The sequence below is a fragment of the Octopus sinensis genome, linkage group LG17 (assembly GCF_006345805.1).
Source record: "Octopus sinensis linkage group LG17, ASM634580v1, whole genome shotgun sequence".
NCBI lineage: Eukaryota > Metazoa > Mollusca > Cephalopoda > Octopoda > Octopodidae > Octopus > Octopus sinensis.
Window position 1 is genome coordinate 2,105,843 of NC_043013.1, and position 20,595 is coordinate 2,126,437.

Sequence of the window (20,595 nt, forward strand, 5' to 3'; positions counted from 1 at the left end):
GAAAGAAAGAAAAAAAGAGAGAGATGGGAGCAGAAGAAGCTCAGTGAAATGGAACTGTACAGTCCATAGATCTGTTTTAAGAAACTGATTTAGGTAGAGACAGTTTGTGGATATTGGACAGAAGAATCATGGTTTATAGACAATCATCATCAATACCATAATCATCATCTTTCTAACATAACAGTCGTGATGCACGTTTGCATATTTCGGTATTCCAAAATTGCATGTAGATATTATAATTGTCTGAAGCATGCATAAGAGTTGGAAAACACTGGAAAATTGTATTTGCATAGTGATCACGTATCGGAACAGGAGACAGGAAAAAACTTTGGTATTATTTATTTACCATTACATGTTTCAAAAGTGTACATGAAAGAAAAACATCTAAGGTAGCTCCTATTACAATTTCTTCAGTCAGAAAATCAAATAATATATATATATATAGTCGCCATGATAGATCATTAGCCACTACACACATTTTTTTCTCTCCTTATTTCTCTCCTTGTTTTTTCTGTGTCCCTTTCTGTAGAAGAGCATAGGCTCAAAATGTAAAAGACTTTTTCTATTCCTGAGCGTTATACTAATACAATTGTTTGTTTGTACTCCACCTGCCTTCGTCTTTTGTTTATTTTCATAAAGCTTCGCGTTATATATATATGTATATATATATATATATATATATATATATATCTTTTACTTGTTTCAGTCATTAGACTGTGGCCATGCTGGGGCACTACCCTCAAGAGTTCTTAGCTGAATGAATCAACCCCAGTACTGTTTTTCAAGCCTGGTACTTATTCTATTGGCTAATTTTGCCAAACTGCTTAGTTATGGGGATGTAAACCCACCAACACCAGTTGTGAAGCAGCGGTGGGGGACAAACACAGACACAAAGATACACACACACACATACATATATACGTCAGGTTTCTTTCAGTTTCTGTCTACAAAACCCACTCGCAAGGCTTTGGTCTGCCCAAGGATAAAGTAGAAGACACTTGTCCAAGATATCATGCAGTGGGACTGAGCCTAGAACCATGTGGTTGGGAAGCAAGCTTCTTAGCACAGAGCCATGCCTGCACTTGTGTGTGTGTATGTATGCATGTATGTATATATACATGTATGCATGTATGTATATGTATATGTATATATACTCTGTGAGTGTAGTGGGTGCTTTTAAGTGCCACCGGCACAGGTGCCAGGCAAGGCTGGCAACAGCCAAGATCGGTAAAAAGCATTACTCGATCATGGCCATTGCCAGCCTCGCTTGGCACCTGTGCTGGTGGCACGTAAAAAGCACCCACTACACTCATGGAGTAGTTGACGTTAGGAAGGGCATCCAGCTGTAGAAACAATGCCAGATCAGACTGGAGCCTGGTGCAACCTCCTGGCTTCCCAGACACCAGTTGAACCGTCCAACCCATGCTAGCATGGAAAACGGACGTTAAATGATGATGATGATGATATATATATATATATATATATATATATTTATGTGCTATGTGTGTGTCTTTTCTAGAGACCTCTAGCAAACAAATCTGTAATTGTATCTGGTATTAGACTTTCAGACTATTGAATTACACAACTCATCAGCCATTCTAAAAGAAAATAGAATTACATGCATTACCAGATTAATTATAACAGTAATCTCATCATAAACATTAACCTCACCTATGTTCAGCACTAAAGAATACAATATGTCCAAAAAAACATTTTAATCAATAAATTAGGAAGAAAGTCTTATAGTTGTTTGCAATGAATTATTAATTAAAGCAATATTATGTAATACCAAATCAAAACAGGTTGTCTGTTTTCCAATTAATTTCGAAATTCATCATCATCATCATCATTATCATCATTATCCTCATCCTTTAACGTCTGTTTTCCAGTGTTAAGTAGAAATAACTTAATTTTAAGCTGGTGTTGAGAACATAACTTGACAAAAGTTCCCTAAACGAAATTATGATGGAAGCCTTTAATTTAGATATAAAGATTTTAAAACTGGATAGCTTTTTTTATCACAGAACCCCAAGTGATCTCAGAGTGGATGAAACAGAAGGATTAATAAAGAGATAAAATGTAAGATACCTTTCTAAGTTAGCCATTAGTCGTTTGGCCCCTTTGTACCATGTTAGTTCTGATGTGGAAGATTTAACTGTAAAATATGAAAATCAAAATTAGCATAAAAATATTTTTAAGCATTACATCAATAGGGAAAAATAATTTTGCCATTACAAATGTGTAAATTTATACACTTACACTAGGCCTAAAATTATACCCATTCAGCTCAAAACCTTCATAACACTTTTTGGCACCTTCAGAGGAACATGTTCTGTCACAAGCTCTCAAACTTGGTCTGAGAACAGTAATTCTCTCTCAGTTGTGAAATTAACTATTAGAGATTAAACAGCAGGAAATATTTCTCAGTGGGGGTAGACCCCTATTTAGTTCAGTTGCCTAAACATATGGGTAATTTCCTGTGAGGCCTGATATGGAACCTCATTTAGTGTTCCCTGGTAGAATCATTGACATGTGAGGTAAAAATCTCAGTGGTCCTTACTTTCTGAGTTCAAATTCTGCTGAGCTCAACTTTGCCTTTCTTCCTTTTAGGGTCAATAAAATAAGTACCAGCTGAGTACAGAGTTGATTTAATCAATTCACCCCACCCCCTTGAAACTGCTAGTCTTGAGTCAAAATTTGAAGATAATTTTATGTACTGTTCACCCTAGTTCTGGTTCCCCTCTTCAGAGATCAAGCGGCACTCAGCTGTGATCCATAAGCTTTGATATCCTTTTCTCCCTCAAAGAGCACGCTCTAACATAAAGTCAAAAAATGAAAATGAAAACCTATCTACTGGACAATCCTCTCTCACTATACCAGTTTCTGTGAATGCCTGTTCACCTTTCTTACGAGCCACCACCTTCAATATTAACAGAGTATATAAATTTAATGCTCAAAACTTCAAATTCTTACAGTAATCTCTGCCCTGATCACATTGAATTTACTTACAATTAAGAAGCAGTAACACATACCACTATCACTTCATTCTGAAGATGAGACTATGAAGGGATAGAAATGTTGAAGAAGGACTTTGGGAATTTGTTGTTCTGAACAAACTACAAGGAATTCATGTGAAAATATCAAATAAAAAAAATGTGTTTTCCAATACAAAGAAATATATTATTAATACAGTGATATATTAGGACTCATCTGAGACCCCCTTCGGTCATGACTGACCATGGGATTGCACCTAGAAAGTTCCCCTCCCAGGCACAAGTCCGGGCAAGGTTGTTTATGGAAGACTAGCAGCCACCCATGCATACCAGCCTCTCCTCTTCACACCATCCTTGTTATCTGAGGGAAAGGCAACAGCAGATGCAGCTTGGCACCTGTGATGTCGCAACTCATTTCTACAGCTGAGTGAACTGAAGCAACGTAAAATAAAGTGTCTTGTTCAAGAACACAACATGCAGCCCAGTCCAGGATTCAAACTCACAACCTCAGGATCATAAGCTTGATGCTCTAACCACTGAGTCATATGCCTTCACTATATTAGAACTAGTGTCTTCATTTTGATTGTTATAGTTACAGTATGTCAGCCATTGTGCACTCAGGCCTTCTTCAGATGTCTGCCATATTTGGTAATGTTCTTTGAATTTCAAACCAAATCCTTTATTAACCCTTTAGCATTCAGATTGTTCTGTCAAATGCAATGCTTATTAATTCACATGACCAGTTTAAATGCTAAAGGGTTAAATCCACTCTCTGATTATCTTCATTCTAGTGTCCATGTCAGAGATTTTATAAGATTAGTTATTCATCATCATCATCATCATTTAACGTCCGTTCTCCATGCTGGTATGGGTTGGACAGTTTGACAGAGCTGTTTTGGCTCAGTTTCCACAGCTGGATGTTCTTCCTGATGCCAACCACTTTACAGAGTGCAATGGGTGCTTTGAATGTGACACCAGCACAGGCGCCTTTACATGACACTGGCACAAGCACTCTTATATGGTACAGGTGCTTTACATAGCACCAGCACCCATGAGTCTGCAACACTAGGATCTCTCATTCTGTTTTATTAAACATTTTTAAGGAACCAGTATATTTCATGTGCTAATATGTTACCAAGTATTTGTATTCTTCTTTGTTACCTAGTACTTGTATTTTCTGTTATGCAAAGCCAGAGAGGCCCTAAGCATTAAAAAAATGTTGATGTCCCTATATATATATATATATATATATATATATATTTTTAAATCTGAGCGGAGGCAATGCGAGCAGTAACTAAAGGAACATTACTAAAAACCACACACAAAGAACAAATACATACATATATTCATATATTCATTTATATCTACAGAACGGATATAAAATCTGACATATATAAATATAATAATATATATAAATACATAAAAATCATATAATATATATAATTACATAACAATCAGTGTTACATACAAAACACAGTGAATTTATGCTTAAAGTTATAAAACATTGGTAAATTAAAAATTTTGGATAATAAAACATAAAAGGACATTTTAAAATGACGTATTAAAATATGTAACACTGATTCTTATATATTTATATATATTATATGATTTTTATCTATTTATATATATTATTATATTAATATATGTCAGATTTTATATCCGTTCTGTAGATATAAATGAATATATGAATATATCCATGTATTTGATCTTTCTGTGTGGATCTTAGTAATGTTCTTTTAGTTCCTGCTCGCACTGCCTCCACTCAAATTAAGAAGTGGAATATAACTCATCTGGAGCACTACAACTCCAGTCTGTATTGTTATTACTACCTACCTCAAGATATAACTGTGTATTTTGTATTTTATTATATATATATATATATATATATCATCATCATCGTTTAACGTCTGTTTTCCATGCTAGCATGGGTTGGACGGTTTGACCGGGGTCTGGGAAGCCAGGAGGCTGCACCAGGCTCCAGCCTGGTCTGGCAGTGTTTCTACAGCTGGATGCCCTTCCTAACGCCAACAACTCTGTGAGTGTAGTGGGTGCTTTTTACATGTCACCGGCACAGGTGCCAGGGGAGGGTGGCAATGGTCATGATCGGTCGGTGCTTTTTATGTGTCACCGGCACAAGTATATATATATATGTAATTCAAAATATATACAATAATAGCTCATAAAATAATTTTTTTTTTTTTCAAAATGAAACAAAACAAATAGTAAGATGGAAAATGTTTATTTTTGTATACTTCCTCCACATCACTTATATTTGAAAGGTTAAAGTTTTCTCCTACTTTTGTTAATTTCAAAGTCTTTGACCAGATCCTCTCTATGACACCATGAATACTTTAAAATTATATTTTCAACCATATAAACCACTTTGAATATTATTTTTGCAAGTTTACAGTTACTTACCATTTCTGTGGTGTCCCTTTTCTCTTGATGCCCTAAGAATGTGCTTCTTATTTGCTTAATAGTTAATCTGGCACCACTCTTACATAGTGTTTATATTTTGGTCTGTCAGTAAGTTATAGCATATTACATGTCAACAGTTTGTTTAAATTAGTGCTCTGACTTACAGAATGGCAATTTCAGTTACACATTGAACCTGATAGTTAACCAATCAAAACTCTTTGAAACCACACCCTACAACCTTAAAAAAAAGGACCCACAGGACAATAAGGTAGTCATGGATGGAACACTTTTGATGATAGTGTTTACAAGAAAGTCCTTTAAAAATCTTTACCATCTCCCTCCAAGAAGTATTTGTGTCTTAACACTCTTCTCTCATAATTAGAATATTTTCTAATTAGATTCATATTCCCTATTTCCCTTTCAGCTACTTTCTTTAGATGTTACAGTATTTTGTGTTTTAAACAAATATTTCAGCCCTTATTTGGTAAATCCTCAGCTCATAAATACAACTATTCTCAGTTTTCTGTTTTCTTACATCTTTGTTTTACATTTCCATCCTAGCTGTAAGAGATGAAGTTAGATTCATCATTTTGTACTTGATAAGTGTCCCTAGGTAACCAACAAACATTGGTAGATTGATGATAACCTTGTTAGTTTTCAACATCTACTTATAAATTATTTGGAGAGATTTGCAATTGTTTATTTTCTTGACATCCCTAAAGGAATACTTTATCATTATAGCAATAGAATATAAGTGAGTAGGTTTGCTGGTTCACCAATAACACTCTTTCCTTGTCATCAATTGTGATTAGATAATGTTATTGCAGCTTTGAGAACAAAATAAAATTTTCCTATAAATTTCAAGATTATTTTGTTCGTTTGTAACACCCACCACGTCTTCCATCCAGAACATTATTATTGCAGTTATTGTTACTGTTGTTGTTGCTTTTGCATTTTGAAGATGTGTTTATTTTTAGCTCTGTAAGTTGGCTATTACTATGTAGTCTTAGAAGTGTAGGCAGTTTCTTCTTTTATTAGTATACTACTGTAGAACAATGGTACTTATTAATTATATTTATTTCTTCTTTTTGCCCCTTTGGGGAAAAAAAAAAAATTATATTCTAGTGCAAAATTTTTGGTTCAATTTACTTTAACTTTTGTTGAATTTTTAACAAAGCAACACAGGTATATGCCCTACCTCAAAGAAATATCCAAATGCTACCACAGATGATAAATAGTAGAAAAGAAAAAAACATGAACACAATTATTTTGCACCAAAACAAAGGTAAAAGATATGAATCTTTTTGAGTATTGGAGGTGACTTTGGTGCCATATGCACAGACAGCAACAACAAAAACAAAAGTAGACACACACACACATGATCACGCACACACGCGCACACACACACACACAACACACACACACACGATCATGCACACATGCACACACACACTTTGTCTAGAAAAATTATGGGTAAAACAAAAGCAAAACTAACTTTGCCACTATTATTCTGAATAAGGTGTCTTTAATATTTGCCCAAATCCAGGAGGAGCTTTGGTGACTGCCTCAACAAGCTCTGTTTCCTTTCCCAAGGAATTTGTTTGAGAGTGACCAAAGAAATCTATTCAAAGGAAAACTGACATACCCGCACACTGCTAACAATAAAGCAGTATTTAGTTGACCCTTAAAGAAGTGATTGAATGGAAACTCATGGTGATGTGTGGGGCAGGTTCTAACCCATTAACAGAGGCAAAGTCTATGGGACTTGCAACCTGCTGTCCAAGACCAAGCTGAAGAACAATGTTAGACATGAACAAAATGTGAAATGGTTGCTCATTGATTTGTACCTCAACATAATGATCACAACAACACAAAAGGTAACAGTGAGAGGTATAATAATGTTGAAGATGCAGGGTAGAAGGCTGAGCTTGTATATTGGTAGCAGCAACAGGTTTCTACTGAAGGAGTTGAAAAGCAACATGAATGGCAACAACAAAAGTAAAACCGAGAGAGGCAGCTGTTTCAGCAGCTCTTCCAGTGGAAACCATGCAATTATGATAATTAAATAATATTCAACATATTTAAGTTTTAGTATGTATTTTCTAAAGTGTTAAATTATATTTCTAAAAGTCCACATTGTACCTGGATATCTATTACAATGTATCGTTCAAGAACCATTGTTCTTTGTTCTCATTCATCACCGTTAAATCACATGCTTCTTCAAATAAAGGAGACTATATAACTCTGAAGGCCAATCTCAAAACACTGAACCTTACGAAGGAGATGACAAAGGACCAGGATATGTGGCACATTGCTGTACTTGACAAAACCTGCCCACCGCAACAGAATTGAGATCCTAAAACCAAGATGCCACATAAAAAGCACCGGGGCTGGTGCCATGTAAAAACACTTGTGATGGTGCTATGCAAAATGCACCTAGTACACTCTGTAAAGTGGCTGGCATTTGGAAAAGCACCCAGCCATAGGAACAAAATCAAAATAGTCTATGGAACCTGGTGAAGCCCCTGGCCTTGCTAGTTCCTGTTAAGCCATTCGACATAGATAATGAATGTTAAATGTTGATGATGATGATGATAGTAGATGATAATTATAAACAAAGAATATCTTTGATCATAAGCCTGCCCAGGTGAAGTTTACCTGGTTTTGAATAACAACAACTATCAATCTATCACTTAAGCTGATATGGTCTTACAGGTGTAGATATGACCTTGCAATTAAGAAGTTCAGTCTGCAATCACATGGTTCTGGCACCAGCACCCACACCTTTCCCTTTTTATGTGGTACCTTTGTTTCAGGATCTGAATTCTGTTATGGTGGATGGGTCATCATGAGTACAGCAATGTGACACATATCTTGGTCCTTTGTCATCTTCTTCATAAGGTTTAACATTTTGAACTGAACTCAATATTTCGTCCCATATCTTCTTTGATCTCCTTCTTCCACAACTTCCCTCCACTTTAAGTGATCTGCACTACTGGATATTTATTATTGGGTTGTCCTGAAAGTTCGTGCTGATTTTTAAAGGAAAGAAAAAGGTCAATAAATACTTGCCATTACATTTTTAATCAACAAAATATGAACCATTTTGTTGCACAATGCATCTCCATTTTCCCTTTAACTTGAAAATACCCTCTTCCCAGAAGTGAAGTGGTTTCATGGCAAAGAATTAGTCAAGGTATCTTTTTACGTCATCCAAGGAAATGAAATTTTTACCATTAAGACTATTCTGCAGAGACCTGAATAAGTGGAAATCCAAAGGAGCAATATCTGGTGAATATGGAGGGTGGGGTAACACATACCTGCCGAGCTGCAGCAATTTTTGTCTGGTTCCCAAAGCATCAAGTACTGAAAATGAACTTTCTCATCTTCCATTTTAAAGGGTTACAAAATTAACACAGGTTATAGGAACATGAACTTTCTTCCACAAAAACTGTGCTCTAAATGGAGGTGTAGTCAAATCCTATTTTACGGACTCAACCATGTTCTAAAATAAGTCGAAAAGTAAACTACAATAAATCGGCATGAACTTTCCGGACAAGCCAATATATTACAAAACATTTTTCTATCACACAACATTATCATCACAGTACTCACCAATTATTATAATTGCTGCAAAAATATCTACAATTTCCTGGACAGGTTTGGGCATCACTTTTAACTGACCAAGTTCTTCAACATTTAGTGATTCCACTAACTTCTTGGTGTCTACAACTATCTGGACAGTTTTGAAGACAGCTCTCTGGTGAGCAGTTTGGAATTCTGGCAGTGACTGACAAAGAAATATCACAAGAGTTAACTGACATAATGAGACCTTTAGGACATTAGGGGTCTAGGAACTTAGAATCTCATGAAATATAACAAAAATTACTTTTAATGTATATCCTCAGTTCAATGTCTTTATTGTAATGTTTCACTTCATTCAGTCATTAGCCTGCGGCCATGCTGGGGCACCGTCATGAAGGGTTCTGTTGAACAAATCAGCCTCAGTACTTTTTATGATTTTTTAAAGCTTGATACTTCTGCCAAATCATTAGGTTAAGGGATGTAAATGGACTGACACCAGTTGTCAAGCATTGGTGGGTAGCAAACACAAAGGCCGATACAGCTTGGCACCAGTGATGTTGCAACTCATTTCTACAGATGAGGGAACAGGAGTAACATCAAAAAAAGTGTTCTTGATCAAGAACACAACAAACAGCAGCATCTAAGAATCTAACTCACAGCCTCACAATTGTAAACCCTAAGATCTAACCACTGAGCCATGTACCTTCACACACACACACATAACCAAACAAAACAATTCACTCTAAAGACAATTCTTTACAGACAGATTGTTAGGTTTTCTAAAAGATTTCTTTTTTTACGTCATCCACTTCACACAACCAGGGAATGCTCTAGCCATAATTTACATCACTGATTACTGTTAATTAACATACAAACCTTCCTTAATTTATATATTGCCTTCTTCTGTAAACACACAAAATTTTCCTGTTGTTTAATAATTGTGCCATTTTGACCAATTTGTTGCAGCAACATTCTAGAATTCTGGCAAAGAAATAATAGCACTGACTTTAGAAAGAAAATATATTTTTCATTTGCTCCTTTCCAATGTTTTGTATCGAGGAGAGATCAATATTTTCTGCTTGGCTGTATTTACTTGGAATGAAATTGTTGTAATTTATAAAATTAGTCATTATTATTAATTACTAGAGTTAGGTATTTGGTATAAGGGTGCTTTGAAAATACCCCACAGAGTGACAACTGTGCTCTGCATAGTTATGGGCTGTCCTTTGGCAAAGCATAGCACCCATTCAGCTACCCTGCCAGAGATGCAGTAAAGTCATGGGACTGCAGTGTGGCGGAATGTAAAGAAGTAGCAGATGAGCTCAACTGAGCCAATGGTGCTTCTTGCGCTGATGCTGAGCAGAGGGATCCCAGAAGATCAACAGTCAGGATCACCAAGCTCTATCAAGAGATGAACTGTAATGCATCCACGGTTGCATAATCAGCTAATGAACGATTCACTATGACTCAAGCTCCCAATACAAATTCATAATAATGGAATCGGATGGTGAGAGCCATGGGAATCCACAAAAGCAGCAAAAAAAAAATATAAAGAGCAAGGAGGTGAGCTGGTAGAATCGTTCGCACATCAGACAAAATGTCTAGCAGCATTTCTTATGATTCATTATGTTCTAAGTTCAAATTCCACCAAGGTCAACTTAGCCTTACAGCATTCTTCCTGAGTTGATAAAAGGAAATATCAGTAGAGTACTGGGGTTGACGTAATCCACTTACTCCCTCCCCCACCTACTTCATTTTTGACAGTCTTTTGCCAAAATTGGAAACACTATTAATTACTAGAGCCTGCTACTAATTACTCATTTTCTCTTGCTTAATCATGAGGGAAGGCAGGGGTCAGAATCCTTTTTATAGCCACTAGGTGTGGTAGGAGGGAATGTGGAAAGTATTTTCAAACCAGAAGATCAAGCTTGAATGATTGCCACAAACTGGGATCTTCTAAAGACATCCAAAGTAGATTGTGTTAAAAAAGACAATCAACTGATTTTGTCACCCATGTAGGCCATGGTAGGGTTTGAACTTAGAATGTAAAGCATCAGAGCAAATACTTCAGAGCAATTTTTCAGTTTCTTTAAAGATTCTTCTAATTAATTGTCTTACTGCTATCATAATCATTAATGTCCCTTTTCCCCTTTTTCTATACTGGTAGGGGTTGGATAGTTTGATAAGAACCCACAAACCAGAGGAACAAAACCATGTTATACAGTGTTATTGTCAGATTACAAAACAAACTTACTAATTGGCATTGCTCTATTAACATTGATGTATGTTCTCTCAGTTGATCGATGCTGGAAACTTCCTGTTCCACCTCACTAAGTTGATGATGAAGTGACAGACATCGGGAATGGTCAGAAGAAACCAGGAGATATCGTTTCATAGCCAAATCAACAAACCTGTGAAGAGGGTAACAACTTATGATTTAGGATAAATATGTGAATATCTGTACTGTATTACAGACAGACATATTAAGACTAGCGTCATCATCTTGGTTGTTACGGTCACTATTCCAGCCATAGTACTCTCCACTCTTCTTCAGACACTTGTCATATTCAATAACATTTATATAAAATCAAAGGAGCTAGATGGCTGCTACTCAAGGACGCTACAAATGGCCCCAAATATGAAATGGCATCAACATAGGACAAATGAATGTCTTCAAGGAGACCTGCCAAAAGTTAGTGAGAAGATCAGGCAAAGGCAGCTGCAACTATCTGCATGTGCCACCCTGAACTGAAGCATCCAAATTAGTCTTCTGGAACCCACTTCATGGTGATGTAAGAAGATGTTGTCAGCCTTATATTGATAATATGACTGCAGAAACTGGCCTGGAATATATTCAAAACCTTGGAGCAGTGATGCTGGATTGAGAAGTGTAGCAGGTGGACTTTGTTGCTGCAGCCTGGTTGAAGCCAGACCATAATAATAATGATTATATATATATGTGTGTGTGTGTGTGTGTGTGTGTGTGTGTGTGTGTGTGTGTGTGTGTGTGTATGTATATAATCAATTGCAGTGTGGAAGGTGTTTATAAACCATTTAAAAGCACACAAAACGCGTTGGATTCACTTCAACATTTAAATTTAATTTCTCAAAATATTTTCATCGCTTTGAAACCGCAACCTTTTCCCTGACAAAATTCTGTGTGGCATATATATATATATATATATATATATATATATATATATATATATATATATATATATATATATATATATATATATACATATATATATATATATATATATATATATATATATATATATATATATATATATATATGCAGCACAGAATTTTGTCAGGGAAATCCATGTATATCAAATATAATTGTATTTTTGATTTATTAGATTCTTGATTTCATAAAATTATCTCCATCACAAGAGGATATGTTATAATTACCAAATGGCAATTAAAAACAGCTCCACTTAAGAAACAGGGATAATCTCATGTTTAAAGATTTCTCCAAAATTGACATGACATTAAAGAAAAGACAGGATTATTATAAAGAGTAAGCGGACATTCATGGAGACATGTTTCCGTCTCATTAGATGTCATCATTACAATTACCCAACCTCAACTCCAGTAACCAAAAGACTTAAGCCTTATTACAAAAAAAAAAATAAAAAGAGTAGAAAGCATTTATGGCCCACGTAATTTGCAAAATTTAAGCAAAATTGAACTCAAAGAAGTGACTCAAAGTTGCCAGTGGTACGTATTTGAATTACATAGACGACAGATACAGACATGTCAAATAACACACAATATATAAATCCTTGACTTATAAAAATGGCCTCTGCCTCTTGAGATAATCATCATCACCATCACTACAATGATCACAAGCAACAACTTGGTACCACCAACGCAATCAAGGACATTCCCCCCACCTACCCATACCACCAAAACACTACTACTACTAGTAGTAGTAGTAGTAGTTGTTGTAGTGGATGGTGGTAGTGGTGGTTGATATAAAATAGGTAATATATAAAGAAACATATACTCACTTCTGTACAAAAGTTTGGTATGTTGTATTGCTGCAGTAAATAAATGAATCCACCTCTTTCACCTGTACCAGTAATTGTTGAAGGGAACTGTGCATGGAAGCGAGTAAATGGCAGGCATTTTCTTGCTGCTTCACTGAGAGCCAAGTCAGTTCTGCTTACAAATATTAACATAAGAAATATCATTATATAATATAGGAGTGACTGTGTGGTAAGAAGCTTGCTTCCTGAACACATGGTTTCAGGTTCAGTTCCACTGTGTGGCACCTTGGGCAAGTATCTTCTACTATAGCTTCAGGCCAACCAAAGCCTTGTAAGTGGATTTGGTAGATGGAAATTGAAAGAAGCCCATCGTATATGTATATATATATATATATAATATATATATATATATATATATATATATATGTGTGTGTGTGTTTGTGTGTGTGTGTGAGTTTGTTTGTCCACCATCACTGCTTGACAACTGGTGTTGGTGTATTTATGTTCCTGTAACCTAGCAGTTCAGCAAAAGAGACTGATAGAATAACTACTAGACTTAAGATATAAGTCCTGGGGTCGATTTGTTCGACTGAAAACCCTTCAAGGTGGTGCTCCAGCATGGCTGCAGTCAAATGACTGAAACAAGTAAAAGAATATGAGAATGAAAATATCATAGACTGAAGCCTGGTTTTGTTGCATCCACCTGATTCCATGTTCAATCCCACCGTGTGGCACCTTGTTTTCCATTATAGTCACTAACTAACCAATATTTGTGAATGATACATAACAGACAGAAATAATGCAGAAGCAGGCATGGCTGTGTGGTAAAGAAGATCACTTTGCAAGCATGTGGTCTCGGGTTCAGTCCCACAGAGCAGAACCTAGGGCAAGTGTCTTCTACTCTAGCCTTGGGCCTACCAATTCCGTGAGTGAATTTGGTAAATCGAAACTGTGTGGAGACTCATTCCATATGTGTGTGTGTGTGTGGGGGGGATATGTTAGTGTTTGTTGTTACAACAACCGCCTGACAACCAGTGTTGGTTTGTTTACATCCTTGTAACTCAGCAATTTGACAAAGAGGCTGATGGAATAAAGACCAGACTTTAAAAGTAAGTACTGCAAGTTGATATGTGCATATATTTGTATATAGGCGCAGGAGTGGCTGTGTGGTAAGTAGCTTGCCTACCAGCCACATGGTTCCGGGTTCAGTCCCACTGCGTGGCATCTTGGGCAAGTGTCTTCTGCTATAGCCTCGGGCCGACCAATGCCTTGTGAGTGGATTTGGTAGACAGAAACTGAAAGAAGCCTGTCGTATATATGTATAGATATATACGTGTGTGTGTGTGTGTGTGTGTATGTTGTGTGTCTGTGTTTGTCCCCCTAGCAATGCTTGACAACCGATGCTGGTGTGTTTACGTCCCCGTCACTTAGCGGTTCGGCAAAAGAGACCGATAGAATAAGTACTGGGCTTACAAAGAATAAGTCCCGGGGTCGATTTGCTCGACTAAAAGGCGGTGCTCCAGCATGGCCGCAGTCAAAAGACTGAAACAAGTAAAAGAGTAAAGAGTAAAAGAGTATATCAGTGTGTGTGTGTGTGTGTGTGTGTGTGTGTGTGTACATGTGTATGCATGTGCAGATGTGTGTGTGTGAATTAAATATTGTAATACTAACCATTAACATGATACATAGCATTTTCAACCAATTCCTTTCTCGCCCAGTTTGATAACCAAATAAAATTTGTATTTTTCACCAATGCTGAAAATTTACAGCACCACTTCTGGTAATCCTTACTTCTGTTGGTGAATACTAAACAAACCTTCAGGTTTCTTTCTAGGTTTCTAAAGATAATAACAACATTATTACAACATTATTATACAGGTAATAACAATCTTAAGTAATAACATAATTATAAAAGTAATAACAATATTATAACACAAGATATTGTACTGGAAATTAAAATAACCATATTTATTGTAGATGTATTATCTCACAGAGAACACAAAACAATATCAAAATAATTAAATCATTTCTTGATTTAATTAAACTTTGATGTTTAATTAAATCAGAACTTCTACGCTTACTTCAAATTAATGCGCATTTACAGCAAAGACTTAATGGTTCTTCTTGATTTTCTCAAATAAATTAATGTGAAGTGAGATAATAAAAATATCAGATAACGAACTATATGTGTGTTAAAAACACTTATACTTTGTGGTTTCAAGATAACAGCCATAAAACTTAATACATGCGTGTATACACATTCATATAGATACATACATGCTAGCATGGAAAACAAACATTAAATGATGATAATACATGTACACACACACACACACACACACACACACACATGCACATTTATGAAAAGAAAAATGATACAAAATGGAATGAACAACGTCATTTAAAATCACATGTGATTCTAAATGGAGAATTTTGTTCATTTAATTTTCTATCATTTTTATATTTATACTAGCATTAAAGACCCGTCGTTGCCAGGTCATAGTGCTAGTGCATGTATATAGCCTCGTCTGGCACCTGTGTTGGTGGCACATAAAAAACACCATCCAAGCGTGGCCGTCTGCCAGCCTCGTCTGGCACCTGTGTCGGTGGCACATAAAATCACCCACTATACTCTCGGAGTGGTTGGCGTTAGGAAGGGCATCCAGCTGTAGAAACACTGCCAGATCTGACTGGCCTGGTGCAGCCTTCGGGCTTGCCAGACCCCAGTTGAACCGTCCAACCCATGCTAGCATGGAAAGCGGACGTTAAACGATGATGATGATGATGATGATGATATATGTGTACATATTACATGTACATCTATATATATACATCTACGCATAAAATACAAAATACAGTTATATCTTGATATTGCTAGTGATAACAATACTCAAAATATATAACAGACTGGAATTGTTAGCCTGTCTCTTGTAATTTCGATCAATTGTATCTTGTCCTCCCTCTTGTATAGAAGTGTGGCTACAATCCAGCCTACCTCTACTTCGGGGGGGGGGGGGGCATTAAAACTTTTTTTCTGGGACGTCCTACGTCCCAGATATAAAGGTAAAAATAAAATATTTCCACTTTGCAAGTTCGAGTCGAGTACTCCCTTGCACGCTCCGTTGACTTGAACCTTGCTTCTATTGTGGCAAATTTACCTTTCATAGTCGCACCAAGACACTTTTCGAAGGTGCTTTCCTCCATGTGTTCAAATCTTCTTTTTTCAGTACATTGTATACTTTATAGACAATAGTCTTTTCTTTAATTTAATTTTTTATTATCCATCTGGACAATTCAAGTTCAATCATTGATGCAATTTTATACCAATTGCTATTTTTACCTTTGTCATGTTACTTTAGTTTGATTTTAATTATTACTTACTACATATAATTCAATTGTTATTATTATTTTTATTGTTAAAGTGAAAGTATCTGACATAAAATAGAGAAATGTTTTTGTTTCACTTTTAACACGTAATACTGAAATAGTGGAGAAGATATGATATTGCTATGGGCTTGCTCTAGGCAAGAAGTTGAACATTTTTTTCCCCATGAAACTACATGGACCCTAAGTAAGGCATGTGTAAAATTTGAATGGAATTGGTTGTGTAGTTCTCAAGTTTTACGGAATCGTAGTGGAGAAGATTTGATATTGCTGTGGGCTCACCCTAGGCAAAAAGTTAAAAAATTTTTTTGCCGATGACACTCCCCGGACCCTAAGTAAGGCATGTATAAAATTTGAATGAAATTAGTTGTGTAGTTCTCAAGTTTTAGGGAAACATACAGACAAACAGACAAACAGACAGACAGACACACATTTTCAGTTTTATATATATAAAGATAAACTCTACAGATACTATGAAATTACCCACGTATATAAGGGGTGGTGGTGCTGGAAAGTTCCTGGCTTTCAGGGTATTGTGAAAGGCCTGGATGGAGGCCAAACCTTCCGAGTTCTTTTACAGAGTTTAGAGTAAACTGAAAGACCACTGCAATGAGTGTATGTATCTGAGCGGGGAATATGATGAGTAAAATCATGATTAACTGATCCTCTTGTATTTTCTTTTAACCAAAGCCAGGAACATTTCAGCACCCCCTTGTATTCAGCAACAGAAGTATTCCCACTGCATGATGGCATCAAATAGCCAACAGTTGTGGACAAGCTTTGTATAGCATTCTATAAGGTTTCTACCTGAATCTTATTTAACTATATGTATATATATATATATATATATAATAACTATAATTATATATTTTTTACAATAATATATGCTCCATTTAAAGCGACTAAACCTAAACAATATATATATATGTAGGTAAGTATGTATGTATATATATACATATATATATATGCATACATACATATATATAAACATATATATATATGCAAACACAAATACATATATATATGCAAACATACATACACATATATATATACACATATATATATGCATATATACACACACATATATATATATATACACGCACACAGATATATACATATATATATATATATATATATATATATATATATATATATTATATATATATATAATATATATATATATACACACACACATACACATATGCATACATACACATATATATATATAGATATACACATATATATATGCATACATACACACACACACACACACACACACATATATATACATACACACACACACACACACAACACACACATATATATATATATACACACACACACACACCACACACACACACACACACATATATACATGTACATAGACACATGTACATAGACACATGTACATACATGCATACATACATAGTGACTCAAAGGGAAGCTACCTCTAGCCGTTTTGAGCAAGACAATCACATAACCACAATTTCAACTGATGTTCAAACTGGAATATTGGTGGCACACCTATCTGAGCACTCAGAACGTCTATTGTTAATGTTAATTTTAGTCATGCTGAATAAAACCACATATTACCAACACACATACATATATATACGTATGTGTATGTGTTTGTGCATGCATATGAATATGTGGGTGTGTATATATATATATATATATATACACACACACACATATTGTATTGTAAGAACTGAAATTTGTTAATGTCTCGTTTTTTTTATTTGCTCAACCTAAATATGAAGATTTGGTAATTTACAAATGATTAATTCCTATCCTTATGAAATAATTGATTTTTATCTTTACCAGAAAGGTTCTCAATATCCAAAACGAACATCTTTACCTCTTAGTAAACCCTCAGCACAGACAATGCCATCTTAGTTGTATGGTTAAAGGATTTACTTCTCAACCATTTGGTTTTGGATTCTCATCACCCTCTACCTTAGACAAGGCTCCTTTATAATAGCTTTGGAAGGGAAATTTGTATATATGTGTATATGCTTGTGGATGTGTGTGAGAGCATATGCATATATCATCATCATCATCATCATGTAGCATCTGCTTTCTTTGCAGGCATAAATTAGGCAGCTTGACAGGAGCTGACAAGTCTGAAGACTGCACTAGGCCCTACCGTCTGCTGCTTTGGCATGGCTTCTACATCTAGATGCCCTCCTTAATGCCAACTACATAGGTATTTCTTTTATTCTTTTATTTGTTTCAGTCATTTGACTGCAGCCATGCTGGAGCACCACATTTAGTCGGACAAATTGACCCCAGGACTTATTCTCTGTAAGCCTAGTACTTATTCTATCAATCTCTTTTATCAAACCACTAAGTTACGGGGATGTAAACATCAATCCTCTGTAATGTTTGCTCTCCCCGAGTTGCACAGATGCTCCCTTGTCATGAATGCAATGAACCACTCACTCACAGACACAATGGTGCTCCATAATGAAATCCACTATTCTTCATAAAATAATTAAAACAAAATATTTTCGGTAAACTTTACCTAACAAAATGATGCCACATGTTTACCAATGAGGAATTCTTGAAGTCTAACTGGTTTTTATCATTTTTCAGAGAACTGGCAATATTATCTTGCTGTTCCTGAGAAAATAAGTAATCCAGGTTCCCATAAACAATGTACTCCAAAAGTAATTCAAGAATTTCTTCATTGCAGATATCTTTGTCTTTTACTAAAAGGAAAATTTTCTTGTTCTGAAATAAAGATAATAAACACGCATATAAAATATTGTAATGAGACCTAAGAAGGGTAGAAAAATATGGGACAGGGATATAAAAATAATTGCAGGTCCAATACAAATACAAGCTTGGCATGAATAAAATGCTGCAATTTGATAAGGGTTTCAAAGAATATCACACTTCATTGTTCGTCATATGGGTTAATAAGGAATGCATTCTGACAATAGGTAAAGGGTGCCCATTTTTAAGAATATATTACTGTACTCAAGAAGACCTGCTCACTACAACAGTATTGAGATCCTAAAACCAAGGTACCATTTAAAAAGCATTGGTGCTGGAACCACTTAAAAAGTATCGATGCTGGTGCCACATAAAAAGCACCGAGTACACTTTCTAGAATGGTTGGCATTAGCTATAGAAACCAAGCCAAATCAGACCATGGAACCTAGTGCAGGCCTTGGCTGTACCAGTTCCTGTCAAGCTGTCCAACCTATGTCAGCATGGAAAACAGACATTAAATGGAGATATTGATGATGATGATGATGCCTCCACCTAATGCTTGTACAACCAGCAATAAGCCTGCAATATTTGGGAGTCATGGTATGTAAGCACAAAAGTTGCATGTGTCAAGATCCCAAAGCAAGTGTCCAAGAGGGAACAGATAGGACCCTATGGAGGATGTACCTGAGGATTCTACATCCATGAACCTTCCAGGAATAGGGGGCAAAGAAGATGAATGGACAGATATAAGAATATCTAAACATATAGTAAATGTGTGATAACTTATAACAGGCACCTTTTCAGGTATGACATTGAGTGTTCCAGTCGGTCTGATCAATGGAATAGCCAACTCATGGAATTAACATGCAAGTAGCTGAGCCCCACAGACATACTCTTTTACTCTTTTACTCTCTTACTTGTTTCAGTCATGTGACTGTGGCCATGCTGGAGCACCGCCTTCAATCGAGCAAATCGAAACCAGGACTTATTCTTTGCAAGCCCAGTACTTATTCTATCGGCCTCTTTTGCTGAACAGCTAAGTTACAGGGACATAAACACACCAGCATCGGTTGTCAAGCGATGTTGTGGGGGACAAACACAGACACACAAACACAGACACACAAACACAGACACACATACACACACACACACACACACATATATATATATATATATATATATATATACATATACATATACATATATACGATGGGCTTCTTTCAGTTTCCGTCTACCAAATCCATTCACAAGGCTTTGGTCGGCCCGAGTCTATAGTAGAAGACACTTGCCCAAGGTGCCATGTAGTAGGACTGAACCCAGAACCATGTGGTTGGGAAGCAAGCTACTTACCACACAGCCACACTCTTAACATAGTTCTCAAGCAGATTCAGCATGACACAGAATGTTACTAGGCTGGCCCCTTTGAAATACAGGTACTATTCATTTTTGCCAGCTGAGAGGACTGGAGCAACATGAAATAAAGTGTATTGCTCAAGGACACA

General features: G+C 36.0%; 1 protein-coding gene across 1 annotated transcript in view; it reads right to left on the reverse strand.

Annotated features, from left to right (window-relative positions):
* Positions 1–20,595, reverse strand: part of LOC115221005 (dynein beta chain, ciliary-like) — a 198,543-nt gene that overhangs the window by 68,773 nt on the left and 109,175 nt on the right. Inside the window, exons 40-46 of the mRNA XM_036510277.1 lie at positions 18,900–19,108; positions 14,663–14,829; positions 13,013–13,163; positions 11,251–11,407; positions 9,873–9,977; positions 9,027–9,201; positions 2,089–2,155 (exon numbers count right to left, since the gene is read on the reverse strand). Coding sequence (XP_036366170.1) covers positions 2,089–2,155; positions 9,027–9,201; positions 9,873–9,977; positions 11,251–11,407; positions 13,013–13,163; positions 14,663–14,829; positions 18,900–19,108 — 1,031 coding nt within the window. The remainder of the gene's footprint in view (positions 1–2,088; positions 2,156–9,026; positions 9,202–9,872; positions 9,978–11,250; positions 11,408–13,012; positions 13,164–14,662; positions 14,830–18,899; positions 19,109–20,595) is intronic.